General features: G+C 42.2%; 1 protein-coding gene and 1 long non-coding RNA gene across 3 annotated transcripts in view; both read left to right on the forward strand.

Moving 5' to 3' along the window:
- The window catches only part of LOC145434888 (uncharacterized), a 264,906-nt gene that overhangs the window by 200,640 nt on the left and 39,953 nt on the right, over nucleotides 1–24,313 (forward strand). The gene's annotated exons all lie outside the window — the stretch shown is intronic.
- Nucleotides 3,412–10,160, forward strand: LOC145435746 (ficolin-2-like). Of its 2 annotated transcripts, XR_013913985.1 has the most exons (7): nucleotides 3,412–5,564; nucleotides 5,618–5,676; nucleotides 5,740–5,907; nucleotides 6,104–6,200; nucleotides 7,384–7,483; nucleotides 7,572–8,260; nucleotides 8,623–10,160. XR_013913985.1 is itself a non-coding variant. In XM_080313032.1 (6 exons), the coding sequence occupies exons 1-6, from the start codon at nucleotides 5,504–5,506 to the stop codon at nucleotides 7,873–7,875; spliced, it is 789 nt and encodes a 262-aa protein (XP_080169158.1). In that variant the 5' UTR covers nucleotides 3,412–5,503; the 3' UTR covers nucleotides 7,876–10,160. The 2 variants fall into 2 exon arrangements, 1 of the variants encoding a protein (XP_080169158.1); XM_080313032.1 differs by having other exon boundaries at nucleotides 7,572–10,160.

The following is a 24,313-nucleotide window of genomic DNA, read 5'->3' on the forward strand; positions in this document are numbered from 1 at the left end:
AAAGTATTTTCCATATTTGATGATAGCTGCAGAAGGTATTATCTAATGATAAATCACAGATGGTATGCCCAAGTACAAGGCCAAATGACTTGCGCTTGAATGAAACTATGTTGTTTTATGTATACATTCCGTGATGTGCAGATGGGAAATATAGAGTTTGAACCAGAATTTGTTCCTAAATTTATGATTCTGAAGTTACAAAAGTTGTACGAAATGTATTGGCATCCTTTTTTGGTGGTCAAGATTGCGTCACTGCAAGATGAAAAACTGAAAGCTGCGGAATGCAATGTAACATTGGCTCTTTTTCTCCTGAGCTACTCTCTCGTTTCGCCAGACAGCATTGTTGCGTCCAAATGCCAATCTCTATAACAATGAAAAATTCGAGGCTGATTGTGGGAGTTCCAGGGCCACGAGCGGAATGAAATTTATATTTTCGTGATCAGTGCAGAGTCAGCTTTCGATTGATACCCGTTTTACCAAATTTAATGCTCGGCAAGCCGGTCAAAAATGACCGTCAAATTGCCTGTAGCCAAATGGAAATTGTGACGTGTTACAATTTCACTGAGGCGTGAGATTTGCTTGTGTCGACTCGACACCATATAGGACAGTGGTTCTCAACCGCCGGTCCGCGACGACATTCCTGCCGGTCCGCGAGGTACATCACAATTTGATACTTAAATTTAAAGATGCAATGTTGAAGGCTTGTCCATTTATAAAACATCAAATTTTTAAGTGATTCATAACTTTGTGAGGTAACATTAGGGCTGGAAACATGTTCGAGTTGACTCAAAGTTCAAGACGTTTCATTTGACGACATGCGAGCGAGAAGTACAGAACAGATGCGAGCTCCCTCATCGCTAAGCGCAGTTTGATCATTGGTTTTCGATTCATTTATTTTGTGCAGGACCGTAACTGGGGCACCCCAAACCGCCCAATTGTGACGGGCCGAGCTTTAAAAGGCCCCAAACTATTTCGCAAATGAACATAAATCATAGCGTATTTATTTGAAACTTTTTCCAACATTTTTCATTTACTTTTCGCGCTTTGCACGATTTAGTGTCCCTAAATTTCTTTGCTTATTAGGTGCCCTTCTCCGAGAAATACACATGATTGATTTATAGGCATTTCGGCGTCGGCCATTACCGCACCACGACGTACCAGCACATAATGAAGTTTAGGTTAACATGGGACTCCGAAAGGTGGGCCAAAAATTCGTCCGCGAGAAAACCGCTTCAGTCGGGAGTGATCGAAAATTTTGGCTATTGGCACGATAAGCTGCGTAAACTCTCTGCTTACGCTGAGTAGAATGGATGTGATCGCAAGTACAGTTGAAAACATCCACTATAAATTGTGGGGTCTGAGGGTGAAGCCCCCGGAGGTTTTGCTTATCCCCGTGTGGGGGCTCCAAGACCAACGTTTTTAGGGGTGGGCTGACGAAGTGCTTTTTCGGTCCGGATTTGCGAATGGCCGGTATAGCTGCTGTAATGTGTTTTCTTGCGGCACGCATTGTATTCGTAGTTGCCATAGTAGCCTGCGTCTGGTGGCAGTGGGCAATGAGCAAGTAGCACGACAAGGTGCTTGGTTCGACTCCGATTCGCTGCATCTTTCGATATTGTCAAAGAGAAGAATATTATTGGAGTTGGCGTGGACGGTTAAACCCACGGCCTTCGGCGCGAAAGACTGTAAACGACTCTCGGCGGTAGCACGTTTATCTGGACAAGGCAATTTTACATCGACTCGGCAGAATCACTACCATAAAATCACATGGATGCCATCATGAATATAATTAAATACGATCAAAACCCTCTAAATGTCACTCTCCAGCACCATGTATTTGCAAAAAACGGTTGCATACTTTACATTTTGGCTTCATTTAAATTTGGAAACTTCACCGGTCCGCCAGACATGTTTTGAAATTTTACCGGTCCGCGAGGCGAAAAAGGTTGAGAACCGCTGACCAGTGGTTCTCAACCGCCGGTCCGCGGACCGGTGCCGGTCCGCGACGACATTCCTGCCGGTCCGCCAGGTAAATTACAATTTTATACCTTAATTTCAAGATGCAATGTTGAAGGCTTGTCCATTGATAAAATAAATACAACATAAAATTTTAAACTGATTCAGAACATCGCGAGGCTACATTAGGGTAGGCTTACCATACGTCCTCTTTTAAGAGGATTTGTCCTCTTTTTTGACTTTTTTGAAAGTGTCCTCGGAGGACGGCCTTTTGTCCTCTTTTTTGAGATTTTGTCCTCTTTTTTGAAAATGTAGGCCAGATTTAGAGCAAATTGCGAGTGATATGCCGTAAATTAGTACAGAAGTGACGCCCCGGAGGGTATTTCGGAGCTAAAAACGCTATATTGAGCTCCGAGCGGAAAGAAGACCGGTTTTTGAGAATTCTACTCCAGTTTTGCAAGTCTCAAATGTCTGCAAAAGTGTCCTCTTTTTAGATTTCCAAAATATGGTAAGCCTATATTAGGGCTGGAAACATGTTCGTTTTGACTTAAAGTCCAAGACGTGTCATTTGACGACATGCGAGCGACAAGTACAGAACAGATACCAGTTGACTCATCGCTAAACAGCGCATTTTGGCGATCATTCGTTTTCGATTCATTCGTCTGTGCAGGACCGTAACTGGGGCACCCAAACCACCCAATTGGAGAGGGGCCGAGCTTTAAAAAGGCCCAAAATTATTTTGCAAATGAACATAAATCATAGCGTATTTTTTGAAACTTTTACCAACATTTTATGAATTCTTTTCGCGCTTTGCGCGACTTAGTATCAGCAAATGTTTTGCTTAGGTGCCCGTCTCCAAGAAATACCCACGATTTATAGGAATAGGCATTTGGACGTCAGCCATTTCCGCGCCACGACGTACCAACACATATTGAATTCAAGCTAATATGGGACTCAGAAAGGTGTGCCGAAAATTCGGCAGGGAGAAAACCAATTCAGTCATGAATGATCGAAAATTTTCGCTATTGGCGCGACCAAGCTATGTAAACTTTCTGCTTGCACCGAGTAGAATGAATGAGCTCACAAGCACAGGTGAAAACATCTACCTGACTATGGGGTCAGGGGGCGAAGCCCCCGCAAGTTTGGCTTGTCGCCTTTTGGGGGCCCAAGACCAATGTTTTTTAGGTGGGCTGACGAAACGCTTTCTCGACCCAGATTTGCAGATGGCCGGTATAGCTGCTGTAAGGTGTTTTCGTGCGGCGCATTGTATTAGTAGTTGCCAGAGTAGCCTACGTCTGGTGGTAGTGGGCAAAGCTTTTTCTCTCGATATTGTCGAAGAGAAGAATACTATTCGAGTTCACGTGGTCGGTTGAATCCACGGCCGTCGGAGCGAAAGATTGTGTACACGACTTTCGGCGGTGTCACATTTATCTGGACAAGGCAATTTTACCACGACTCAGCAGACTCACTACCACTCACGTATTGTGAATTGACGTTTCAAAAGGACGGGATTTTTAGTTTGAAATGAGAAACTCACTGCCGACAACGCGCTGGTTAATATCAGCCCGGGGCCTACGGCCAACGTAGGTCCCAATCAGCCAGTCGAATTTGATCGTGAAATGGTGTGACTTAATTATCAAGGTGTTATTGCAGCAAGAGCAATATGGGCGCATGCCGCAACCTTATTAATGGGAATACAAATCCCGATGGTTTGAGATTCGATCCGCGATATGGTTGCGCCCGATAGAGGCCGTCCAGCAATGAAGTTTATTGGAACATAGAAGGTTCCCGCTCAAACTAATCGAATAAATTCAGAATTTGCGCCACAGAGAATCTCTTGTTGCATCAATATTTGACAACGTAATTCAACGCCATGTACTGCACAATGCGCAGTATTAATAACAAATCAAACACTGACAAGTTACATCGAGGGAATACGAACGTATAAAGCAGACAAGAATTAGTAGCCTACAGATGATAGCAAACGGGAATGCGCGCATATATAATCAGTAATTCCTCAGCTTGCGTACAGCACAATGAGGTTCCGAGTCTGACGTCGCGACAATTGTTTGCTCATTATAATGACGAATGAGCTGCCTTACTGCATTTCCAGATAAAAGTTAGCAAAGCCTTGTTAGAGTAATGAATATGCGCACTTTGCGCAGGAATGACTGTCTCTTCGAAGGCATACACAAACCCACTTTCCTATTTCGCGATCGCGCTCCAATTAAAAAGACTATCACGAAACTAACTCAAGAATTATTTTGTAAACGAATATGCGCGCAAATACAGCATTGAGAGAAGTAGAACGTGAATTCGTTCGTCTGGTCAAGAGAGGAGATGGCGTTTCTCGGCGCAAGCGTGTCGAAATCGACGCCGTCAACGAGGTCGCTTCGATTGTATGATCATTAGTGATTACAAATCAAGGATTACACTTTATTGGGCGTTTTAAGCACTAGTTCGTCGTCGCCGAGGAAGCTGAGTATTCAATTATTCACGCGCGCAACGGTCATTGGTAAATGGTTGGCATTTACGCGATATCACGGACTCGCTAATTGACAGATTAGACGGCGGGCGTTTAAGCATTTTGCATGGGGAGGCCGCCACCCCATAATTGTGTCATGGGGTGGCTGCGCCACCCGGCCACCCCGTAACTCGGCGCCTATGCCTCTGCTTATATAAGAGAAAATACTCGGATTTTCAGAGTGGCGAGATAGCGTAGTGGTATAATCTATGTTACAATATCAATCGGTTGCGGGTTCGAATCCGACCAAGTACGACTCCAGAATTCCTACCCAAGTGTTGGAGGTTCATCTGGGCTCCTTCTCGCCATCTCATCCGAGAAAACGGTGTCTTATGAAAGCCTATAGAAGTGGGTCGTGCTACGAGTCAGCGGCTACGGAAATAAAATTGGCCTAGCGTAAATGACCAGTAGTCGACAAACACCATGCATACCTCAAAACAAACACAAAACCCAGATTTTCTCCGTAATTTCGCCGAATGCGCAGTCTGTATAGAAGCTCAGAATTGCAGGATGGGGCAATGCCGGTGGACCTGTTGCACGAGCCGGCGATGTATGGAAATGCTTTCAACATCAGCAAAGGACTTGTTATTGCAAGGAATTTACTATGACAAACACGGCCCGTCGCATCCGGTGTTAAAATGTTGCCCGTTATGCGTGGAAAGTTGAGTACCCTTGCGCTATTGATGGGATTAATTGAGGTCGGTTTTGTTATGGTCGTGGAAAATTCCATGTCGCCATAATCTCAGTTTGTTCGAAAGTTAACGTTTCCTTGATAGCCTCAATGCATCAGAACTGATGGGTCACTATAGGTGAGCTTCCTACGCTATGTGTTTCATAAACGATATCGATGAACTGACTTCCTCGACCTTACAGTCAGTGGAACGAAGCATATCGGTATTGCACACGTATTGCAATTTATACAGTTAGTAATAAATTGTTGCAGACGCGGAACATGTGGGTGTGTGGCTCAGTTGATGTTGGTCGCATTATCTTGTGAACCTACCAACCACCATCTATCTATCTGAAATGTCGCTTAAGTATTCGATTCTCATTATGTTCGGGATGGCGATCTGTTCGCGTTCGTCAGGTACGAACAATTTTTGTTCCATTTCGAATCGGATTGAAATTTTTCTTTTACAGCTCAATCTTGCTCGAGAAGTTACTTTGGCGGTCAATGGATCTCGGAGGGAGATTGTGGGGTTGGTATGCAAGCAGTTTTACGTCTCGTACGAACGTTCTATTCCTGTTTGCGTTTCATGTAGGGTCCGGAAATGATGTCGAACATAATGAGGGAACTTGAAGAACGAGCAAAAGATGAAAAGATGAAACCGACTGAAAAACCGACTGAAAAACCGACTAAGAAACCGACTGAAAAAACGACTGAGAAACCGACTGAGAAACCGACTGCGACACCAACTAAAAACCCGACTGTGAGTCTGTTTTACGATCTTTCAAAGATGCCTCATTTGTAACGCAACGAGCAAGCTCGGTTCAAGATTCAAGGTTCAAGTTCAAAATTTTTGAGTAATAAGGTCGAGGCAGAAAGTTCTGAGCTATCGAACCTCGAACTTGGGGAATTCGTGAGATTTGTTTGATTTTTATTGTTTGTCGAATTCGCCGTTGCAGGTTTTCCAGCGAAGAATCAAGGGAGACGTTGATTTCAACAGAAATTGGACTGAATACGTGATTGGATTTGGGAGTCCTGAAGGAGATTACTGGCTCGGTAGGAAGGTTTCAAATTTCGTTAAATTCACTCTCTTGAATCATATTAGAACCATATCCTGCTGCAGTGTTGCGTTTTCACTCTAGTCACTATTAGAAACAAGTCGGTGGCATTGACACCAAATTTTGAGAAAGCCAAAAAGTGCGCTCTCAGTTCATAGTGTTTAGGAAAAGTCGACCAAAACGTAGTTCTTCACAGAGTGAAAAACGCCAATGCGCCACCGTTGTATCCAGGTCACATGCAGACAACATAGTAACACGAAGAATGTCATTCAAATATATCTGTGGTCACACGGCTGTATATCTTATGACTCCAGAAAAACCCGATGGGTGATTTGATACCATTGAATGAAATTACAACGCCCGCGTTGACAGGTATTCATCACAACGCAGCAAAACGACCAAAAAAGCATAGAAATATGACAGCTTATATCGTTGTTTCGACAGGGTTGTAATGACTCGAGTCATGATTCGACTCGAGTCATGACTCGACTCGAGTCAGACTCGAGTCACGATTTTCCGATGATTCGACTTGATTCGAGTCATTATCTCAAAATACGGAAATGACTCGACTCGACCCGAGTCAATCTGTGTATTGACTCGACTTGGACTCGAGTCATTGCGCATGACTCGAACCAAGTCATTGACTCGAGACTCAGACGGCCAATACCGACATTTCATTGTAATTTCAGAGAATAGTAGAGTAACCACCTTATTGGGATTTCGTCTATTGGTACTGGTACTTGAAAATGCGACCAGAAACTATAAGAAGTGAGGAAAATTAGTATATTATAAATGCGAACCATTCCATATCAACAAACAGAGTTATAACAGTGGGTTTAACAGGACTTTAACTGGAAACTAGGCAGTCAACACAATGACTTGGACTCGGACTCGAGTCATAATACCATGACTCGGACTCGCCCCTCCGCTCGATGACTTGGACTCGGACTTGACTCGGTGGCGAATTGAAAATGGCTCGATTTGACACGAGTCAAAACTATAAAAGTGAGATTGACTTGTGACTCGGGGCCTTTTGACTTGATTACAACACTGAGTAGGACCTGCGCTTCGTTTCTGATCGCCTCTGATATTGTATTACGGCTACTGCTATACACCGCATCAATGTGATACACCGTTCAAAAATGATGGCACGGGCCGTTTCAAAACGTTTGTTTCTCCAGGGCTCGACAATTTGCATGAAATGACAAAGGATGGAAAAATGGAATTGGAAATCAACATGATAAAGAAAAATGGCGGAACTCACATGGTTGCCAAATACAGGCAAGCTTGATTCGATGCTTCCACTCACACACAAAAAACAAGGAATATGAATTGGTGGAATAAAGTCGATATGTTTTTTACCATTCAGCGTTTTCAGCATCGGCCCAGGTTCTGACAAATACAGGCTGAACATATCCGGATACTCCGGGAATGCAACCGGAGATGCTCTCTCCTACTACAACTACCAATTCTCAACTAAAGACGAGGATCACGACAGCACGGGGACGAATTGCGCCTCTGAGTTCGGGGCTGGAGGCTGGTGGTACAGCGGCTGTGGCAACAGCAATCTGAATGGAATCTTCAACGGAACAGGCCACAAGGGAATTTGGTGGTGGAGTTACTTCTCCGATCTCCTGAGTTTCTCGGAGATGAAGCTGTGGAGAAAATCGTGAAAAGACTCTCAATCGCCCACTGACGGTTGTCAAAATAAGCCGAGAAAAACATCAGTATCAGTTTAATAATATTTTCATCATTTCATAACAGAGCTTGCTCGGGGTCTGCAATAGATTTCTTCACGGACCGGAGAAAATCGTCTGGCAGGCCGTGTCAGATTGTGTTTGAGTTCCCTGCTATACTATTAGGTCGGTGCGGCTATCTGGTTGTTTGTTTTAATCAGGTCCGAAGCAACATTTTTTCAGCCCTCTTCCGTCCAAAAAAAGCATAGAGTAACCGATGGAAATTCTCTGGCGCTTTACTATATGCATCTGGATGTTAAATTTTATGAATGAATTCAGACAATAATAATGATACTTCCATATATTAGGCCACTATAATAGGGTTACCATACGTTAGGCTTACCATACGTCATCTTTTAAGAGGATTTGTCCTCTTTTTTGACTTTTTTGAAAGTGTCCTCGGAGGACGCCCTTTTGTCCTCTTTTTTGAAAATTTAGGTCTGATTTAGAGCAAATTGCGAGTGATATGCCGCAAATTAGCACAGAAGTGAAGCTCCGGCGTGTATTTCGGAGTGAAAAACGGTGATTTTAGGTCTGAGCGAAAAGACGACCTTTTTTTTTTTTTTTTAGTCAACCGATCACAAAGTGGGAAAAATTAACCGGTTTTTGAGAATTCTAGTCCGGTTTGCAAGTTGCAAATTTCTGAAAAAGTGTCCTCTTTTTAGCTTTCCAAAATATGGTAAGCCTACCATACGTCCCCCTATAGGCGGATTTGTCCTTATTTTTTAAGTTTTAGAAAATATCCTCCGAGGATGCCTAAATGTCCTCATTTATAGCTTTTACAGCTAAAATAATGGATAGTTTCGAGCGAAAATGGGCATAAATGACGCTAAATAGGAAATTCGTGGTTCGATCTAAAGCAGTGGTTCTCAGCCTGGGGGGCGTGAAAGCATCTGAAGGGGGCGCGAAGAAGCGGCCAACTGAATATTTTTTCGCGCTCTGCGCGATTTACCTTCAATTCATGCGTGTTTCTCTATATATAGACCTCGTTTCATATTTTTCAATTCTCTAATCAACAGTCATAACCTTCCATGCCATCAAACAATGTGTTGGGGTTGCTGGCATCCCGGTTGGATTTTGTGATATGACGATAAGGGGGGCGCGAGATTTTTCACTATCATAAAGGGGGGCGTGTTTAAAAAAAGGTTGAGAACCACTGATCTAAAGTGTCTTTTTTCGGTCAACCCACCAAATTTTTCGGCAAGAGCAGCCAAACCGACTGATTTCAGTTTCGATCAACTAACCTTTCTTATTTGGTAAAAGTGACCTCCTTTCCCGGTACCAAAATATGATGACCCTTCTATAAAACGCACCAGCAGGTTGCACATCTGGTTTTTTTCAGCCTTTTATGGTCGCTACCTCATTTCGAACTTGAAAATGTTCCGTGAACCAGTTCAAAACTTGATAAGCTGATTATTACTAAGCCCAAACTTACTCACTGCCTATTTTGGAAGCTGATTACGTCCAACATTTTGGCGATCCCCAGATAAAGGCAAAAGACCACGGTCAGTGACTGAATCATCCAATCGGCCTTAACCCTACTCTAGGAATATACTGTTAGCTTATAACTTCGCTAACAATTAGACTTATTTCTGTAAATGATGGTTATTTTGGTTGTATATTTTAAGAGGGCGGTGCCTGGTGCCCATACTAAGATAAATACACCTCTCATTAACTCGCGCAGTGCGCGAAGAAAAATTACGAATAGCATAATTCTGCTTGAAAATAATATTGTTTATGTGGATTTACGAAAAACTTTTGAGCCTACTTCAAGCCTTCAAAATTCCGGATATTTAGGCATATTTTTAAATTTTCTCCCGGGCGCAGTTTTTTCAGTGAAATTCCGGACATGTCCGGGAAATTCCGGACGTATGGCAACCCTAGAAGAGACGCAGTTGTTGAACATTATATACAGGATAATCTACATATTTACGGAGACACATGCGCGACTACCGTTATCAGTTAACTGCTCTGGAATCTATGTATCGAAAATTATATTGCATGTTGTTCACAAAAACTCATTTTTAACTCGACTGTCCTTATTTCCAAGAAATGTCCTTATTTTCGACTAGCGTCCTTATTTTGTCTTATTTTCAACCATTACAGAACTTCGATCGTTTTCCTCTGGTGTCTGTCTTGCATAATATTCTAAAATTATACTTTTGCGTCGAGATTTTATGACATCATAAATGAAAGGGACTCTCGCGACGTACACACCATAAGATTTGACTTCTAAGTGCTGAGATAGCTAGCGCAGTGAGAATGTTGAGACCGTGAGAATGTTGTGGCCGTCTTCGTTGATTTCGCGAAAGCCTTCGACTCGTTTTCGCGCCCAGCCATGGCGGAGATCCTCAGATTCTATGGAATTCCTGAGGTGATAACGTACGCCATTATGGCCCTCTACACTGACACACGAGCGCGAGTCCGAACAGATGACGGCCCAAGCGGCGATTTCAACACTTCGGCTGGTGTGCTTCAAGGTGACACCCTGGCACCATTCTTGTTCGTGGTCATCCTTGATTTCGTGCTACGAACGGCCTTCCCGGATACTACGAACTTCTTTGAATGGCGGCCACGGCAAGGAACTCGCACGCGTACGACTCGCGAGGCAATCCACGTAGGTATTCTTGCCTACGCAGACGACCTAGCCCTGCTTGCCCCGAACACCGCATCGGCACAGCGCCTCATTAACCAGCTAGAGGCCGCCGCCGCTCTTGTTGGCCTCCAGATCAACGCCAAGAAGACTGAGGTTCTGGCCATACCAGCTCTACCGGAGAACGCGACACCAATTCGACTGGGAGATATCGATCTCAAGTATGTAACGAGTTTTGTATACCTCGGTATTGACGTCGCTGACTCTGGAAAAGCGCTCAAGGCGAGGCGAGCAAAGGCCTGGGGCGCGGCAAGACGGCTACATAGCCTCTTCCATTCAAGTGCCTCAACCCAGCTCAAGACCCGCATCTTCCGTGCCACTGTCGAGCAGGTTCTTCTCTACGGAATAGAGGCACTCACGCTGACAGAGAAGCTGGCTAAGACGCTCAACGCTAACTACGACGCACTCCTCCGCTATGCACTCGGCATTCACCATCCGGAGCATATATCCACGAACGCATTGCGAGAACTCACAAGAACGGTCCCATGCCGTCTACTGGCAGCTGAACGACGCTTCCGCCTAATCGGCCATCTAGTGCGGCATCAAGACGAGCAACCAGCCGCCGCCATCATTAATCGCATTCCCACGGAGCCATGGCGCAGAGGTGGCTGGAATCGGAGAACATGGCGCTCGACAATGGAGACTGATCTATAGCGCAACGCGGGCTGTCGCTTGAAGACGCCCACGACCGCCCACGTTGGAGACGCTTAACACGAGCCCAAAACTGATTATCTCGATGTTCTTTTTGTCTCCTGTTTTCTTTTGCATTTTTTTATTTTATCTAATTGAAAAGTCGATATATATATAGTGAGTGGTGGTATAGCAGCTTCGTCTGTACCAAGCTACCGCAGCGGAGGTCAATTTAGCAGTAAACAGCCGTACCAGGTTTTAGCTGCTGTTTGGTCTACAGCAGAATAAGCTCAAGCTGTGTGGAAGGCAGCATTTATTGCGTAGTAAAAAAAGACGCAATGCAGTCGACACATTGGTTAGAAAGTAGTAAAGCTATAAATCATTGATAACTTTTCAAAATTATATTGCACTTGCGCATATAGTTTTAGCTGCTAATAAGGCTAATCTGATTAGTTAAAATGAGCAGGCGTAAAAACGTTTTTCGTGACGATTATGAGAGAATTCAAAGGTATCTAACCATGGTGTCCTATATGGTGTAAATTATAGATTACTAACCTACGGATAGATACGCAACTCCTGGTGGTTACGCTTGGGCAAGCAGTGTTTCGTATTGCTGAGCAATCTAAAAGTAGCGTGATTGGTAGTGCTATAGCTGGCTACTAGGGCGCTGAAATTTAATATAATTATAATTGGTTTTAATCAAAAGCTAGAGTCGCACTGATTCCAAAAAGTACAAATTAAAATCTTGTCAGGGCAATGAAACCTCCCTAAACAGCCGGTAAAATCTGTAAATCGGCATTGTTCCAACAATGGCAGCGCCGCGACGCAATGAGCATAACAATGGCCAATTTCGTCCAGCGATTGTTCGGAAAAATGCCGATTTTTAGACTTTGAGGACTGTTTAGGGAGGTTCATTTGAACTGATAAAATTTTAATGTGTATTGTCGGAATCAGTGCGATACTAGCTTTCGATTAAGACCAGTTTTAATAATTTTCATCGCTCTGCTCGCTAGTTATAGCATTACCTGCTTTTAGATTGCTCACTAGCTCCGCAATAAGAGTAACTGCTTGCCCGAGCGTAACGACGGGTTTTGCTGGACTTGAGTATCTATCAGTACGTTTGTAATCTATAGAGTGAACACAGCGAGACTAAACGGCTCACTGCATTTGCGTTACGTCATACTTTCCATTTGACGAAAGGTAACTTTACGGCCATTTTTGACCGGCTTGCCGATTCTATAAAACGGGTATCAATGGAAAGCTGCTACTGTACTGATTACGAAAACATAAATATTATTCCGCTCATTGTCCAGGAACCCCCAAAAATCTGCCTCGAAATTTAGATTGTGATCGATGTTTGGCTTTGTAACGCAACAATTCTGTCTGGTAAAACGAGAGTGAGGCTTGAAGGGCGATTGTTTCGGCCCTGAGTAAAGGTAAACCTAGACCTGAGCTGTTGTGAGATCCATGAAGCACTTTCTAATGACAAGGAGTTGCCGGAGCAGATTATTTCTGGCGAAAAGTATACAATGTGATATGCCACGCCTCGTGTAAATACAAAGTATGTACAAAAACGCTATTTGATGCTAATCTAATTTTTCGACTGTCCTTATTTTTGGGTCCATGAGGATGGCAACCCTGGTTATACGCGATTGACTTGCGTACTAGTGTGGTTGTGTGTCTTTTGTACTCAAACAAGCAAATAGTTTTGGGTAGTGGGGAATGAAGGCTCGGAGTAAATCTGAAGTGGGGAATGAAGACAAAAAGGCTGAGAACCACTGTGATAGAGCAATGCGCGTAAAATATTCCGCGCTATCGCACAAACTTCTTATCCGGTTGAAGAAAAATAGCGTCGCAGTATACAGTTCACCCCTCGAAATACCCCTCAAAGTCTGAAATTCGGCATTGTTCTAAACAATCGCAACGACGCAGCACAATGACCATAACAATGGTCCTTGCTTGGTTGCAATTGTTCAGAACAATGCCGATTTAAGACTTTTAAGGGTATTTCGAGGGCGTTCCATTGCCCTGATCAGATTTTGATGTATATCATCAGAATCAGCGCGACTGTAACTTTCAAATAAGATCAACTTTATTAAATTTGAGCGCTCGGGTCGTCATCTATGGGATTAGCAATTACATTGCCGTTTCATGCTATGAAGCGACAACAAATCTGCGTATGTAGCATCACTCGACCGTGAATCACGTGATGCGCATCTATCCGTAGATTAGTTATCTATAATACAACTTCACTGAAATGTAGGGTTGGAATTAGCAATATGACTTCACGTAACGTCACGAGTTTCACGTTCGCGTTCACACAGAACCTTTCGAAAAGTTTCGCGTTCACACGAACCTGAACCTTTCAGAGGTTCACATCATCCCTAATGATTACGTCATTGCATTTTGCTAGCTGTCTTAGCCTACAGATTGAGTGGTCACTGATTTTTAACCGATGAAAAAATATAAATTAAACATACGCGCAAGAAGGCGGCGTATCGCTCACATATACATAGAACTGTTAAACTACATAAGTAATTGCATATCCTCAGTTTATAGTTACCAGCCAAAATAGAGAAACGAATTGATAAGATGCAATACATTGCCCACTTACATAATTGTAAGAGAACAATGCAGTCTCAATGAAACGCACGATCATTGAATGATTGGTTTACGCGGGTTACACCAGCGTTTCTTGAACAGGATACAGTGATTTTCATCGACGCCGATTACTTGATGACTTGAAATTGACTAGTGAAATTTTCTTCGAGTCACGAGTCAATCCACATTTCTGATACGCCGAGTCAATTCAAGTCAAGTCATTTTTGCAAATTGACTTGAGTCAAGTTATACGAAAAAGGTGACTCGAGTCATCCCAGCACTGATTTGAGAGACCGTGTGCAGAGGTCGGTAATGTAGACAACATTGCTACTAAAGTAGAAGCATGCCATGGATTTTTACTCTGTTACTAGTAGAAGTAGCAATTTCCTTGATATGCCTTAACAACGTCAATCAATAGAAAGTGACAAGTTTCAAAACTACTCAATTAAGTAGTTTCAGTGTTGATCTGGTACAGGCGTCGCATAGCTTTAGTAATGGATTTGAGATCATGAGATTGAAATATACTTCATAGCGTCTAAAGCAGAATGACTCGTGACAAGATGATTTTTAAAAGCATGAATAAAATCAGCACATAGTCACATAGCACATAGTCACATAGTCAATGTGGCTCATAGTCATGTTTGTAACTTGTGCAGTGGTGATATAGATTGTCCTATGCACTAAACCAGGGGTGGGCAAACTTTTGAGCTCGCGGGCCGCATTCAATATCTGGATCCATTCGTGGGCCGCTCTATATAAAAATGGGATTACAAACCAAAACGCAATATTGGTATTTATTTATATAGTGAGGACATGGAGATAATATATATGCTAATTTAAAACAATCCAAACATTGCTTTGATGATATCGTACACTCGTCAGAAACAGTGGTGAGATTTCATGATGGTCGACCTCAATAACCAATTTGTCAAAACTGTAGAGATGAGAATCGGTTGTCCCAATTCTTAGAACAGGATTGAAATTTAAATCTGAGAGCAGCGATCTGTTCATAGATTTACTAATTCCACTTTTGGTTCAGTTCCAGAACAAACAATGCTGACAACGTCATAATCATGAATGCTTCAAACACGCTTCTACTATATGTGTAAAAAAATATAAATACCCTAATTCTACGAATACCGAGAACGAGTCTACCCAAGACACGCGCGAATCGTTTTTATAAGCACATCACTGAATTAATAAAACTGGAGTGGCCAATCTGAAATCATACTCGGGATCCGAATTAATATATCAATCTCGTTCAGGATTTCTGTAATGTTTAGCAGGTAAAACCTATTAAACTGCGTGCGCCTTGAGATCATGCTGTCGCGCCAGAAATTAAACATATAAAATGATATAGGAAGTATTCACCTTAGAACAGTGGTTCTCACAATTTTTTAGACACGCCCCCTTTATGATGGTAAAAGATTTCGCGTCCACCTATTATCGTCATATCACAAAACGCAACCAGGATGTTAGCAAACCTAACGGGTAGTGTGATGGCATGGAAGGTTACGACTGTGGATAAGAGAATAATAAATATGACATTCAGACTAAATACAGAGTAATAACTACGAACGAGATGTAAATCGCGCCAGGCGCAAAAAAAATTTCAGTCGATCTCAGCTTCATGCCTCCTTCCAGTGCTTTCGCGCCAATTGGGGCACGCCCCCAGTTTTGGGAACTACTGCCGTCGAGTTATCATGGTTAAATATACTAAGGAAAAAGTTTAATCAAGTCCATGCATTATTTCGACCTTTAGTACGCCAATATTGTTAATAAGTTTCACATGCTCTACAAGTCGCAATGGAGCCTGCAATTGGATGGACTCGTCTTCTCAAAAAACATTGAAAGTTTTGATGAAGCACTCGCTTTTCCGATCGCAGCTCATTGGTATTTGACATCCAGTTTCGGAAGAATATCAAGCACACTCTCACCTTTATTCCGTCATACCTTCTTACCGTCATACCTTCTGGCCTAGAGCTGACAAATTCCGTTGTGAAGACTGCCAATATGTTGCCATAAACAGCGGAACTGTCATCATAGTTATGTCGGGTTACCATACGTTTTCAGGTTGTTGAAAATATCCTCCGATGACGACTAAATGTCCTTCTTTTTGGCAATTCGCCTCCTTTACAGCTTTTACAGGTTGGATAATGGACAGGTTCGACTGAAAATTGGCATAACTGACGCTAAATAGCTAATACGGAGGTTCGAGCGGGTCATTCGGGAGTCGATTGAAAAAGACGACTTTTATTTATTTTTTAAGTAAAAAGTGGGTAATTCGGGAGTTGAACGAAATATGATAACCCTATAGCAGGGGTGGCCAACCCGCGGCCGTAGAAGTAAATTTGTGCGGCCGTGGACACGTTGTTCAATTAATATGTGTTGGCGGCCGTCGACATGCCATTTGAATTTACGAATTGACTAACGATTTCTTGAGAGATTTCGATTAATCATGAATATTTTTCACGCTGCGCGCGATTCAGTGTGGCATCGTTTTCGAATATAATATAATAGCACCCTTTGCAATCAGAGCCCACAGTAGAAATTCGAATTGTAGAGGAAGTGATGCGCTCCACATATAAATACCCAATGGGGGTGCAGACTAGATGACCTTACTATGAAGGTCGTATCGCATCTCTGTCGTCCAAGCATCTCCATGCGGCGGGCGAAAGAGAATCCCCATATCTCTCTCACACACTCGGAATCGTGTGTTGTCCTCACTATACTGACAATCCTGATGGGAGGTCAAAAAAACAACAGTATGCAACAAAGTGACTTATAACAATTTTCCCACCCGAAGATGCACCATCACCATCATTCATAACTTGCCCTAAGTTTCCGAATACACCCCCTCTATCAACTTTACCGGTGAATCTGATCACATGGGTTGAGAAAGGATTAATGTTTCATCGTTATCGTAAGTTATCGAAGGCCCCGGTTTCATAGTAATATGTAAAACTACTAATATTAATACCGAAATTCATTGGCAAATCTTGAAAAAAATTCGCGCTTCCCGCGACTATCAACATTCCCATAACGTGACCAATGACCATGCAGTGCCTTGCGATTTGGGGGCGTATATTAAGCCTGTGTACTTAAATAGATTGGTCCCGACTTCAGCAGGAATGGCCACAACACTTTAACATGGGTAATTGGCGTCCAGCTAGTTCATTGCGACTATATGCCGCGAAATGAATAGTCGAAATGCGGCCGTGAATAGCAAAAAGGTCGGCCACCCCTGCCCTATAGTAATGGCGCATTTTTAAATTCAGAAATTCGACCCAAGCCCCAATCATATCGTAATTACTAGACTTCTCGCCGTTCTATGGTCCCTGGCACCAGTGGCGTAGCAGCCATCTGGCGGTTCTGGCTCTGCGCCAGGGGTGGCAGGCTACAAGGGGGCGGCAAAATTAGGCTGCACAGTGAGAGAGATGCCTGCATCATCGTGATGCTTTGACGACGGAGATGCGATAAGGACTTTATAGTAAGGTCATCTAGTCTGCACCCCGTTTTTTTATCCTCCGTGATTGCTGGGCGTCTAGCGGGATAACCGCGGATACCAGTTTTCGAGTCTTCGGTCTGACCCGGCCGGGGATCGGGCCCACAACCTACCAATCAAGAAGCCGGACGCATCACCATTACACTATCTCGCGCGGCGTGTAGACAGCCGGCTAAAAGAAGAGTGCTTGGTAGTCCTATAGCTGGCGTCCCGTCAGCTAAAATTTAATCAAACAGGTCTCAATCGAAAGCTAGTGTCGCACTGATTCCGAAAACACGAATTAATATGGTAACAGGGCGTAGGAATCACTCCGAAATAGCCGTCACGGCCGATTGTTCGGAGAGTTCGCAGAAAAAGGAGAATGTCTGGCGAACAAACAGAAGATGCTGGCCTCAGTGTTGTTGAAGAATTTAGACGATGCATGTTTCAAGCATAGGACAGATTTAAACTTGAAACTGAAACTAGGTTTACCGGCATTCACCACTTAAATGATATATTTGGATTTTTGAATTCCCACGCGCTGCTGCAAAGCGAAAGTCACAATTTATTCACCAGCGCTTTTAGAAGCACTTATGACGACGAGGTGGACTTTTTAGCGTTAGCTGCGAAAATTGTCATGCCTTATACCTCGAATTAGGGATCATATAAAGCAGAAGATTGCTAGCTTTTCGTATAAACCAATATGAGGCCTCTAGGACAGGGGTTCTCAACCTGGGAGGCGCGCCCCCGTTGAGGGGGCGTGAAAGCATCTTAAGGGGGCGCGAAGAATCGGTCGAATGATTTTTTTTCGCGCTATGCGCGATTTATTTCCAATTCGCGCGTGTTTCTCTTTATATAGACCCAGTTTCTTATTTTTGAATTCTTATTTTTGAATTCTCTCATCAACAGTCATAACCTTCCATGCCATCAAACAATCTGTTAGGGTTGCTAGCATCCCGGTTGGATCTTGTAATATGACGATACGAGGGCGCGGAATTTTTCGCTGTCCTAAAGGGGGGCGTGTCTAAAAAAAGTTGCGAACCACTGCTCTGGGACGAACACAAATTAAGTTATAATCATATGAAGTTGTTCAACTTGAGATTTTAAAAGGGTTAAGAGGCTGATGCGGAGCAGTGAAACCAAGTTTGATCGTAGTGCAACAACGTTTGATGTTTTACAGTGGTTGTTTAATGCAAAGCTACTTGATTCGATACCGTATTTATGCTCGTGTCTGAAACTTTATCTGAACATTGGTGTTTCAACTGCGAGCTGTGTGAGGAGCTTCTCAAAGCTCAAACTGATTAAGTCTTATATATTTCGTTCTATCATGAATGATGATCGGCTATCAGCTCCATCCATTCTGTCTATAGAAAGAGACTACGTTCAAAAACTTGAATTTGAGGATATTATCGCTGCTTTTGCTTTAAGGCGGCCATTAATTTTCTATTTGTACAATACATTCGTTCGCTATTTCTTGTTTTTTATTATTTTTGGCGTCATTAACGTCGAGACGGTGAGGCTGAGAAGCGGCATATTATTTGTAATTATTCCTATTGACAAGATTACTTGAACATCAATCTATGTCGAAATTTGATGCGGTCTACCTAGGGGGGCGGCATTTTCAAGAGAGCCAGGGGCGGCAGCACATGCTGCTACGCCAGTGCCTGGCACACCCACTCTACAGCAGCTACCTCCTAACGCATTTAGACAAATCTTAACGACTTTCCTGTGAGCTTATTGCAGCAGGCTCATTGGCGTTTTTTTATCATAATCAATGGAATGAGACATGGATACGCATCATTTTTGAGATTTTCCAAACTATGGACAACCCTAATTTACATTATACCTATCTGTTTAATTGTCCATAGGCGCTAAACGGCTGGCGCCGAATACTCCTGTCGTGGCAATCTGAACCCCACAACACAAATGATATACCGCAGAGAAAACTTATTTGACAGTGAAGAAATACAAATTTGAAATCATGTGCGTATTTTAGTTTAGTACGTTAGGGTGATTTCAATATCTTGTGACATAGCAGACAGGATGTCACGAAATAGCATAATGTACCGAAGTCATTATACCAACGTGTCCGCCCGAAGCTGTTTAATTATTATTTACGGCATCTACATTTCCAAAGACCCCTCACCCAGCTCTACCGGTAAATCTGATTACGTCAGCAGAGAGTAGATAAAAAAATAATTTCAATATATATGCAATTTGCGATCATATATTGACCGATTCTATCATGAATTATATGGGGAATCGTCTTCTAAGCGACCGGAGTTGACTCGTTAAACAGTACATCAGATCGTTGGGACTGACAAAGCTCTGTTTCGGTCCTGGTTACGCGTATAGGTTTCGTTGGGTTGGGTTACGTAGGTTATACGTAGGTGATATGTAGGCTATACTATAATGTTGAATGCTGCTCAGCAATAGGCTACATACTACTGTGTATCCAAGCGTGTCGACAGGAGGCAGGAAGAACGTAGTTTATTTATATCCTTGAGGGATTTGCGGCATATACATTATATACTAACTCATGATATACAAATACACACGATCTGTGCACTGCATATACATACCATAAGTGCATGATGTGCATGTCGCTATTCTTTCTGTAGTGGGAGGTGTAGGCGTATACCGTATAGTAGAATTCGATTCTATATATTGCTAACAAATTCATCATTTCAAAATACACCACAAGACTGCGATACAGTGAAAGATAGTAAGGTGTCGAAATGACTTGGAGTGGCCCAGGCGATGTAAAAAAGGAGGCATACACGCCAAATGAAAAGTCAAAGAATATAATATAAACGGACAGATAAAAAAAGAGAGGTGGCTTGTGTCGGAAGGCGAGATTGATATGTGAGATCGTGGTCCAGTGAGCTAGAGGGCGGGCGGGCTAGTATTGATTCATTAGAAATTGTTTGTATTTCGACACGCACACACACGCGCGCGCGCGCACGTGCACACGCACATGCATAGCACACACAAACACACACACATGCACAAACACACACACAGTAACTTCAGCGATTATCCATTCCCGTCCACGAAACCAGCGACGTACCTCAGCTCGAACAATATTCACTGTGCGTTCTCGACGTTAGTATTGACACAAATCTGAATGGATGTTGCCGGAGTGAATTAGTGATATTAATGTCGTAGGCGTTTGTAATGGGCCTACGCAGATTTTCATGTATAAGCTTTCGTTATCGTTACGACATGCTGGAACCATTATGTAGCAATTATATAGACTAGGAAACCGTGTAGTTGCTTCTTGTGGGCGAAGAACTTTAGAATTGTTGATATACAGTGGTCTATCCGAGTCTCTACCGGTTGTTGACGATTATCCTTAACGAGTGCGTGCTGACAAATGTTGAGGTTTATTTAAATATATTAACATATTATATTCAATAGTATATTGAAATTCTGTTATTTCAAGAGTATCTTCAATGTAGACATGTTCACAGGTATAGTGCGATGATACGTTGCAGAGCATATGCAACTCGACTGCCAAGATCCTGTACGTCCGGTGTTCCGAGAACTTCTCGCTAATATATGTCACGCGACAGCATTCGGCGAATCACTAGAAGCGGTTGCAACAATCTTAGAATAACTCTTCCCTTTTAAAAGGAATAGATTAGCGCATGTAGCCGAGAGCCATTAACATATAGGTTGTTCGAGTAGCTATCGTGTCAGAGTTTTCCGCTACTTTGTCGAGAGAAAATCGCCTGCACGTTGTCTGCTATACTTGAGCAGCTACGCCGCACGGTTTAGCAATAAATGCCGCTTATGCATATGCGGAAAATGGCCATCAAATGGCGACTTGCGAATCTTTGCACAGGTGTGTGGTAAATGCAGAGGTGGTCAAAGTAGTCACCGTCGCTACTCAAGCAGAAGTAGAAGTGACGCCGGAATTTCTACTCAAGTGGAAGTAGAAGTGGCGGTTCACAAATCAGTAGGTAAGTAGGTATTCCACGCCTATTTTTGACTATCAAACTGAAAACCTTCAAGTAGAAGTAGAAATGGTCAAAATCACAACTACTTAAAAAGTAGTGCGAGTAGGCATAATCTACTTCAAGTACTTCAAAAAGTAGAAGTACTTCGTTACTGAACACCTCTGGACAAATATGATAATGTATGTACACGCCCACTATCGTAGGTGTATAATTCATGGAGATACATTATTGTCAATTTGTCAACTGCCTGATTCCATGAAACGTATATACATTGTGAAATCTTACAACCCTGAAGTCGAAGTGGCACGCCATGAATTCTGTAATTACACTTTTATAAGATCAATCTATCAAAGTATCTCGATGTCAAAACTAACAAGCCAAAATGAAAATGTTTATTAGTAAGGATGATTGCCGAATGGATGGTCAACACTTTTGCAGTTTCTACAGAAACCGGTTCCTACACTTACTTATCTGAGCGATCACTCGCAAATCGAACGAATTGAAAAGTACGATAGCCACTTCCAGGTTCTTACATTGACATTTTCCTTACTTCAATACCACGTCCCTCGTCATGTTACTAGGGTCGCATTTAAAACAAAAATCAATCAAAACAAACATGTTTAAAACAAGGCCCTAATTTAAAAAATGTTTTTATTGTTTTTTATGTTTTTGTATTTTATGAATATTCTATTGCGACGTCATAATGGATTGACATTGACATTTGAAAATATAAGGTAAATATAGCTCCTTTGACGAAATATCTGTACTATAACTGTTGGACCGAATATGTTGAGGGCTCCAACCATCCCACGTCGCCTAAACCAGTTGGTAATTGTCCGTAGGCTCATACAACATGTTTTTTGGAAAGCATTTACACATTTCTGGCTTAATATTACAACTTAAAAAAACACAATTTATTTCAAAAGCCTTTGTTTAGAACACTGTTTTAAACAAAGTGTTTTAAAACACCGTTAGTTTTAAATGCAACCATACATGCTATAGAACAGTGCTCTTCATTTTTATTCGTCGTGGTACACCCTTTTTACATTTACTCAAAACTCGTACACCCCTGACCACATAACACACCGATTCCATAGTAAGCCTCATACAGGGGGATTCAACATATTTGTTATGCACGGCCCCATTTCGATTACATGTATAGCATACGACCGTATTCCAGCGGAGAGTCGTCATCGCGCATCTGTACGACAAATATTCATGATTAGGGCCATTGTTGTTGACCTAACAAAAAGAAAATGTTGACCTAACGAATGAACATTTTTTGACATTTTTTTGGCCTACAAAAACTTAATTTTGTCGAAATTTTGGCCTAACGTATGCAAATTAGGTGCTTCCCTACATAATGTTAGAATTACACTACTTATATTCATTTCGAGTTGGAATTGTCTTTCCTTACAAAGTAGTTTGGCCTGGAAAAACTTTTTTGACTCAAAAACTGACAATTTGTTACATGAAAAAACTTAAGTTTTACGAAATCTGGTCCTATGAAGAATTCCAGTAGTTAGGGTATATTGCGTATTATGGTAGAAATAATTGAAATTTGTTGTAGTACAAAGAAAGTTACTTTCCAACATTCTCGGGTAAAAAGTGTCTGTCCTTGCTAAGTAGCTTGCCAATAATGAAGAACGTTCAACAGCAGCAGTTGATGGTTGACAACACTGAAGTTGTGCGTACACTGCTGGTGACAAACTGTGTTGCTTCATTCTGACAATGGTGTTCAAATCACAATTTGTCATAAAGCGTTTCTTGATATAAGAACCATGCAATGCTCACGCAGTCTTGCTTCAATTAGGATATTGCGGTGAACACCATGTCAACCTATTTGTTTCATTTGAATGTTTATGCTTCATAGCGAGCAGACAATGGCCGTCTGCAATGGTAGGCCTATAAAAAAGTAGGCTACAAGCTGTAAAATGTCAAATTATAAGTTCATCAACATTGCAAAATCTACGATACAAGCGAAATGCAGGTTGCAAAAAATTTCGACTTTAGAAACAATTTTCACATTGACATTTTTTGACCTAACGCTACAATTTTGACAAAATTTTGACTTTTTTGACATGTCAAGAAAGAATCGCCCTACTCATGATAAATAGGGAAGCGAGTGGCGAAGCTAAGCGACATTGTCACGACACCAATGGCTGTTAGTTCGAGTCTCGGCTCTACCAAGTTTCTATGTGGCGAAGATTTTTCTAGGCGCCTCATCGCTGACCTAACTGCCGTATAGCAGTGTTGCCGAAACCCGGAGTGAAGGTGTGCCGAGCCAAAAGCCGAGAGCAAAGTTCAAGCTACGGGCGTATGGAAAGACGAGAGTGACCGATGATGAAAGAGAGCGAGCGAGCATGGAAGTCGTCTGAAACATTACAAAGGCCTGATGGACTGGAATCACTGAAATTAATGTCGGGGTTCCCGAAACATTTTCAGCCTCTAAATTTCAAAATTGAGAAATAACCTAATTTGTATCTTTTTTTTTATTAGGGAAAGCGTAAGTCAGTTTTGTTTCGTAAATTGCTAAAACTTCAGGACTCACATCATTAGTCATCGGATTAAAAAATATCCTACTATCCAAACTCATTTTAATTGCCAAAATATTAATAGCCTACGGAAATTCCAGATTTTCTTCCTAATCTCTTCCTATCGCCTTCCTATCCCCTCGCCACGATATCCATTTTTCCTGTGATATACATAACCACTATTCCAGAATAATTTTAAGATGAGATGATAGATAAAATGACCATATAGGCTGGACGTTATATGTTCAACAATACTCTGTTTCTCAATTTTGGTGCCATATATGCAGAGGTGATCAAAGTAGTCACCGTCGCTACTCAAGTAGAAGTAGAAGTAACGCCGAAATTTCTACTCAAGTAGAAGTAGGAGTGGTAGTTCACAAGTAAGTAAGTAAGTAGGTATTCTACGCTTATTTTTGCCTACAAAACTGAAAACTGTCAAGTAGAAGTAGAAGTAGTCCAAAATCATAACTGCTTAAAAAGTAGTGTGAGTAGGAAAAATCTACTTCAAGTA

The sequence above is a fragment of the Botryllus schlosseri genome, chromosome 3, assembly GCF_051294905.1.
Source record: "Botryllus schlosseri isolate E-star chromosome 3, Bs_hap1, whole genome shotgun sequence".
Lineage (NCBI taxonomy): Eukaryota > Metazoa > Chordata > Ascidiacea > Stolidobranchia > Styelidae > Botryllus > Botryllus schlosseri.

Coding starts and splice junctions, on each gene's coding strand:
- LOC145435746 (XM_080313032.1), top strand. CDS start 5,504: ATGTCGCTTAAGTATTCGATTCTCATTATGTTCGGGATGGCGATCTGT. Junction 5,677..5,739: donor TCTCGGAGGGAGATTGTGGG/GTTGGTATGCAA, acceptor CGTTTCATGTAG/GGTCCGGAAATGATGTCGAA. Junction 5,908..6,103: donor CACCAACTAAAAACCCGACT/GTGAGTCTGTTT, acceptor TCGCCGTTGCAG/GTTTTCCAGCGAAGAATCAA.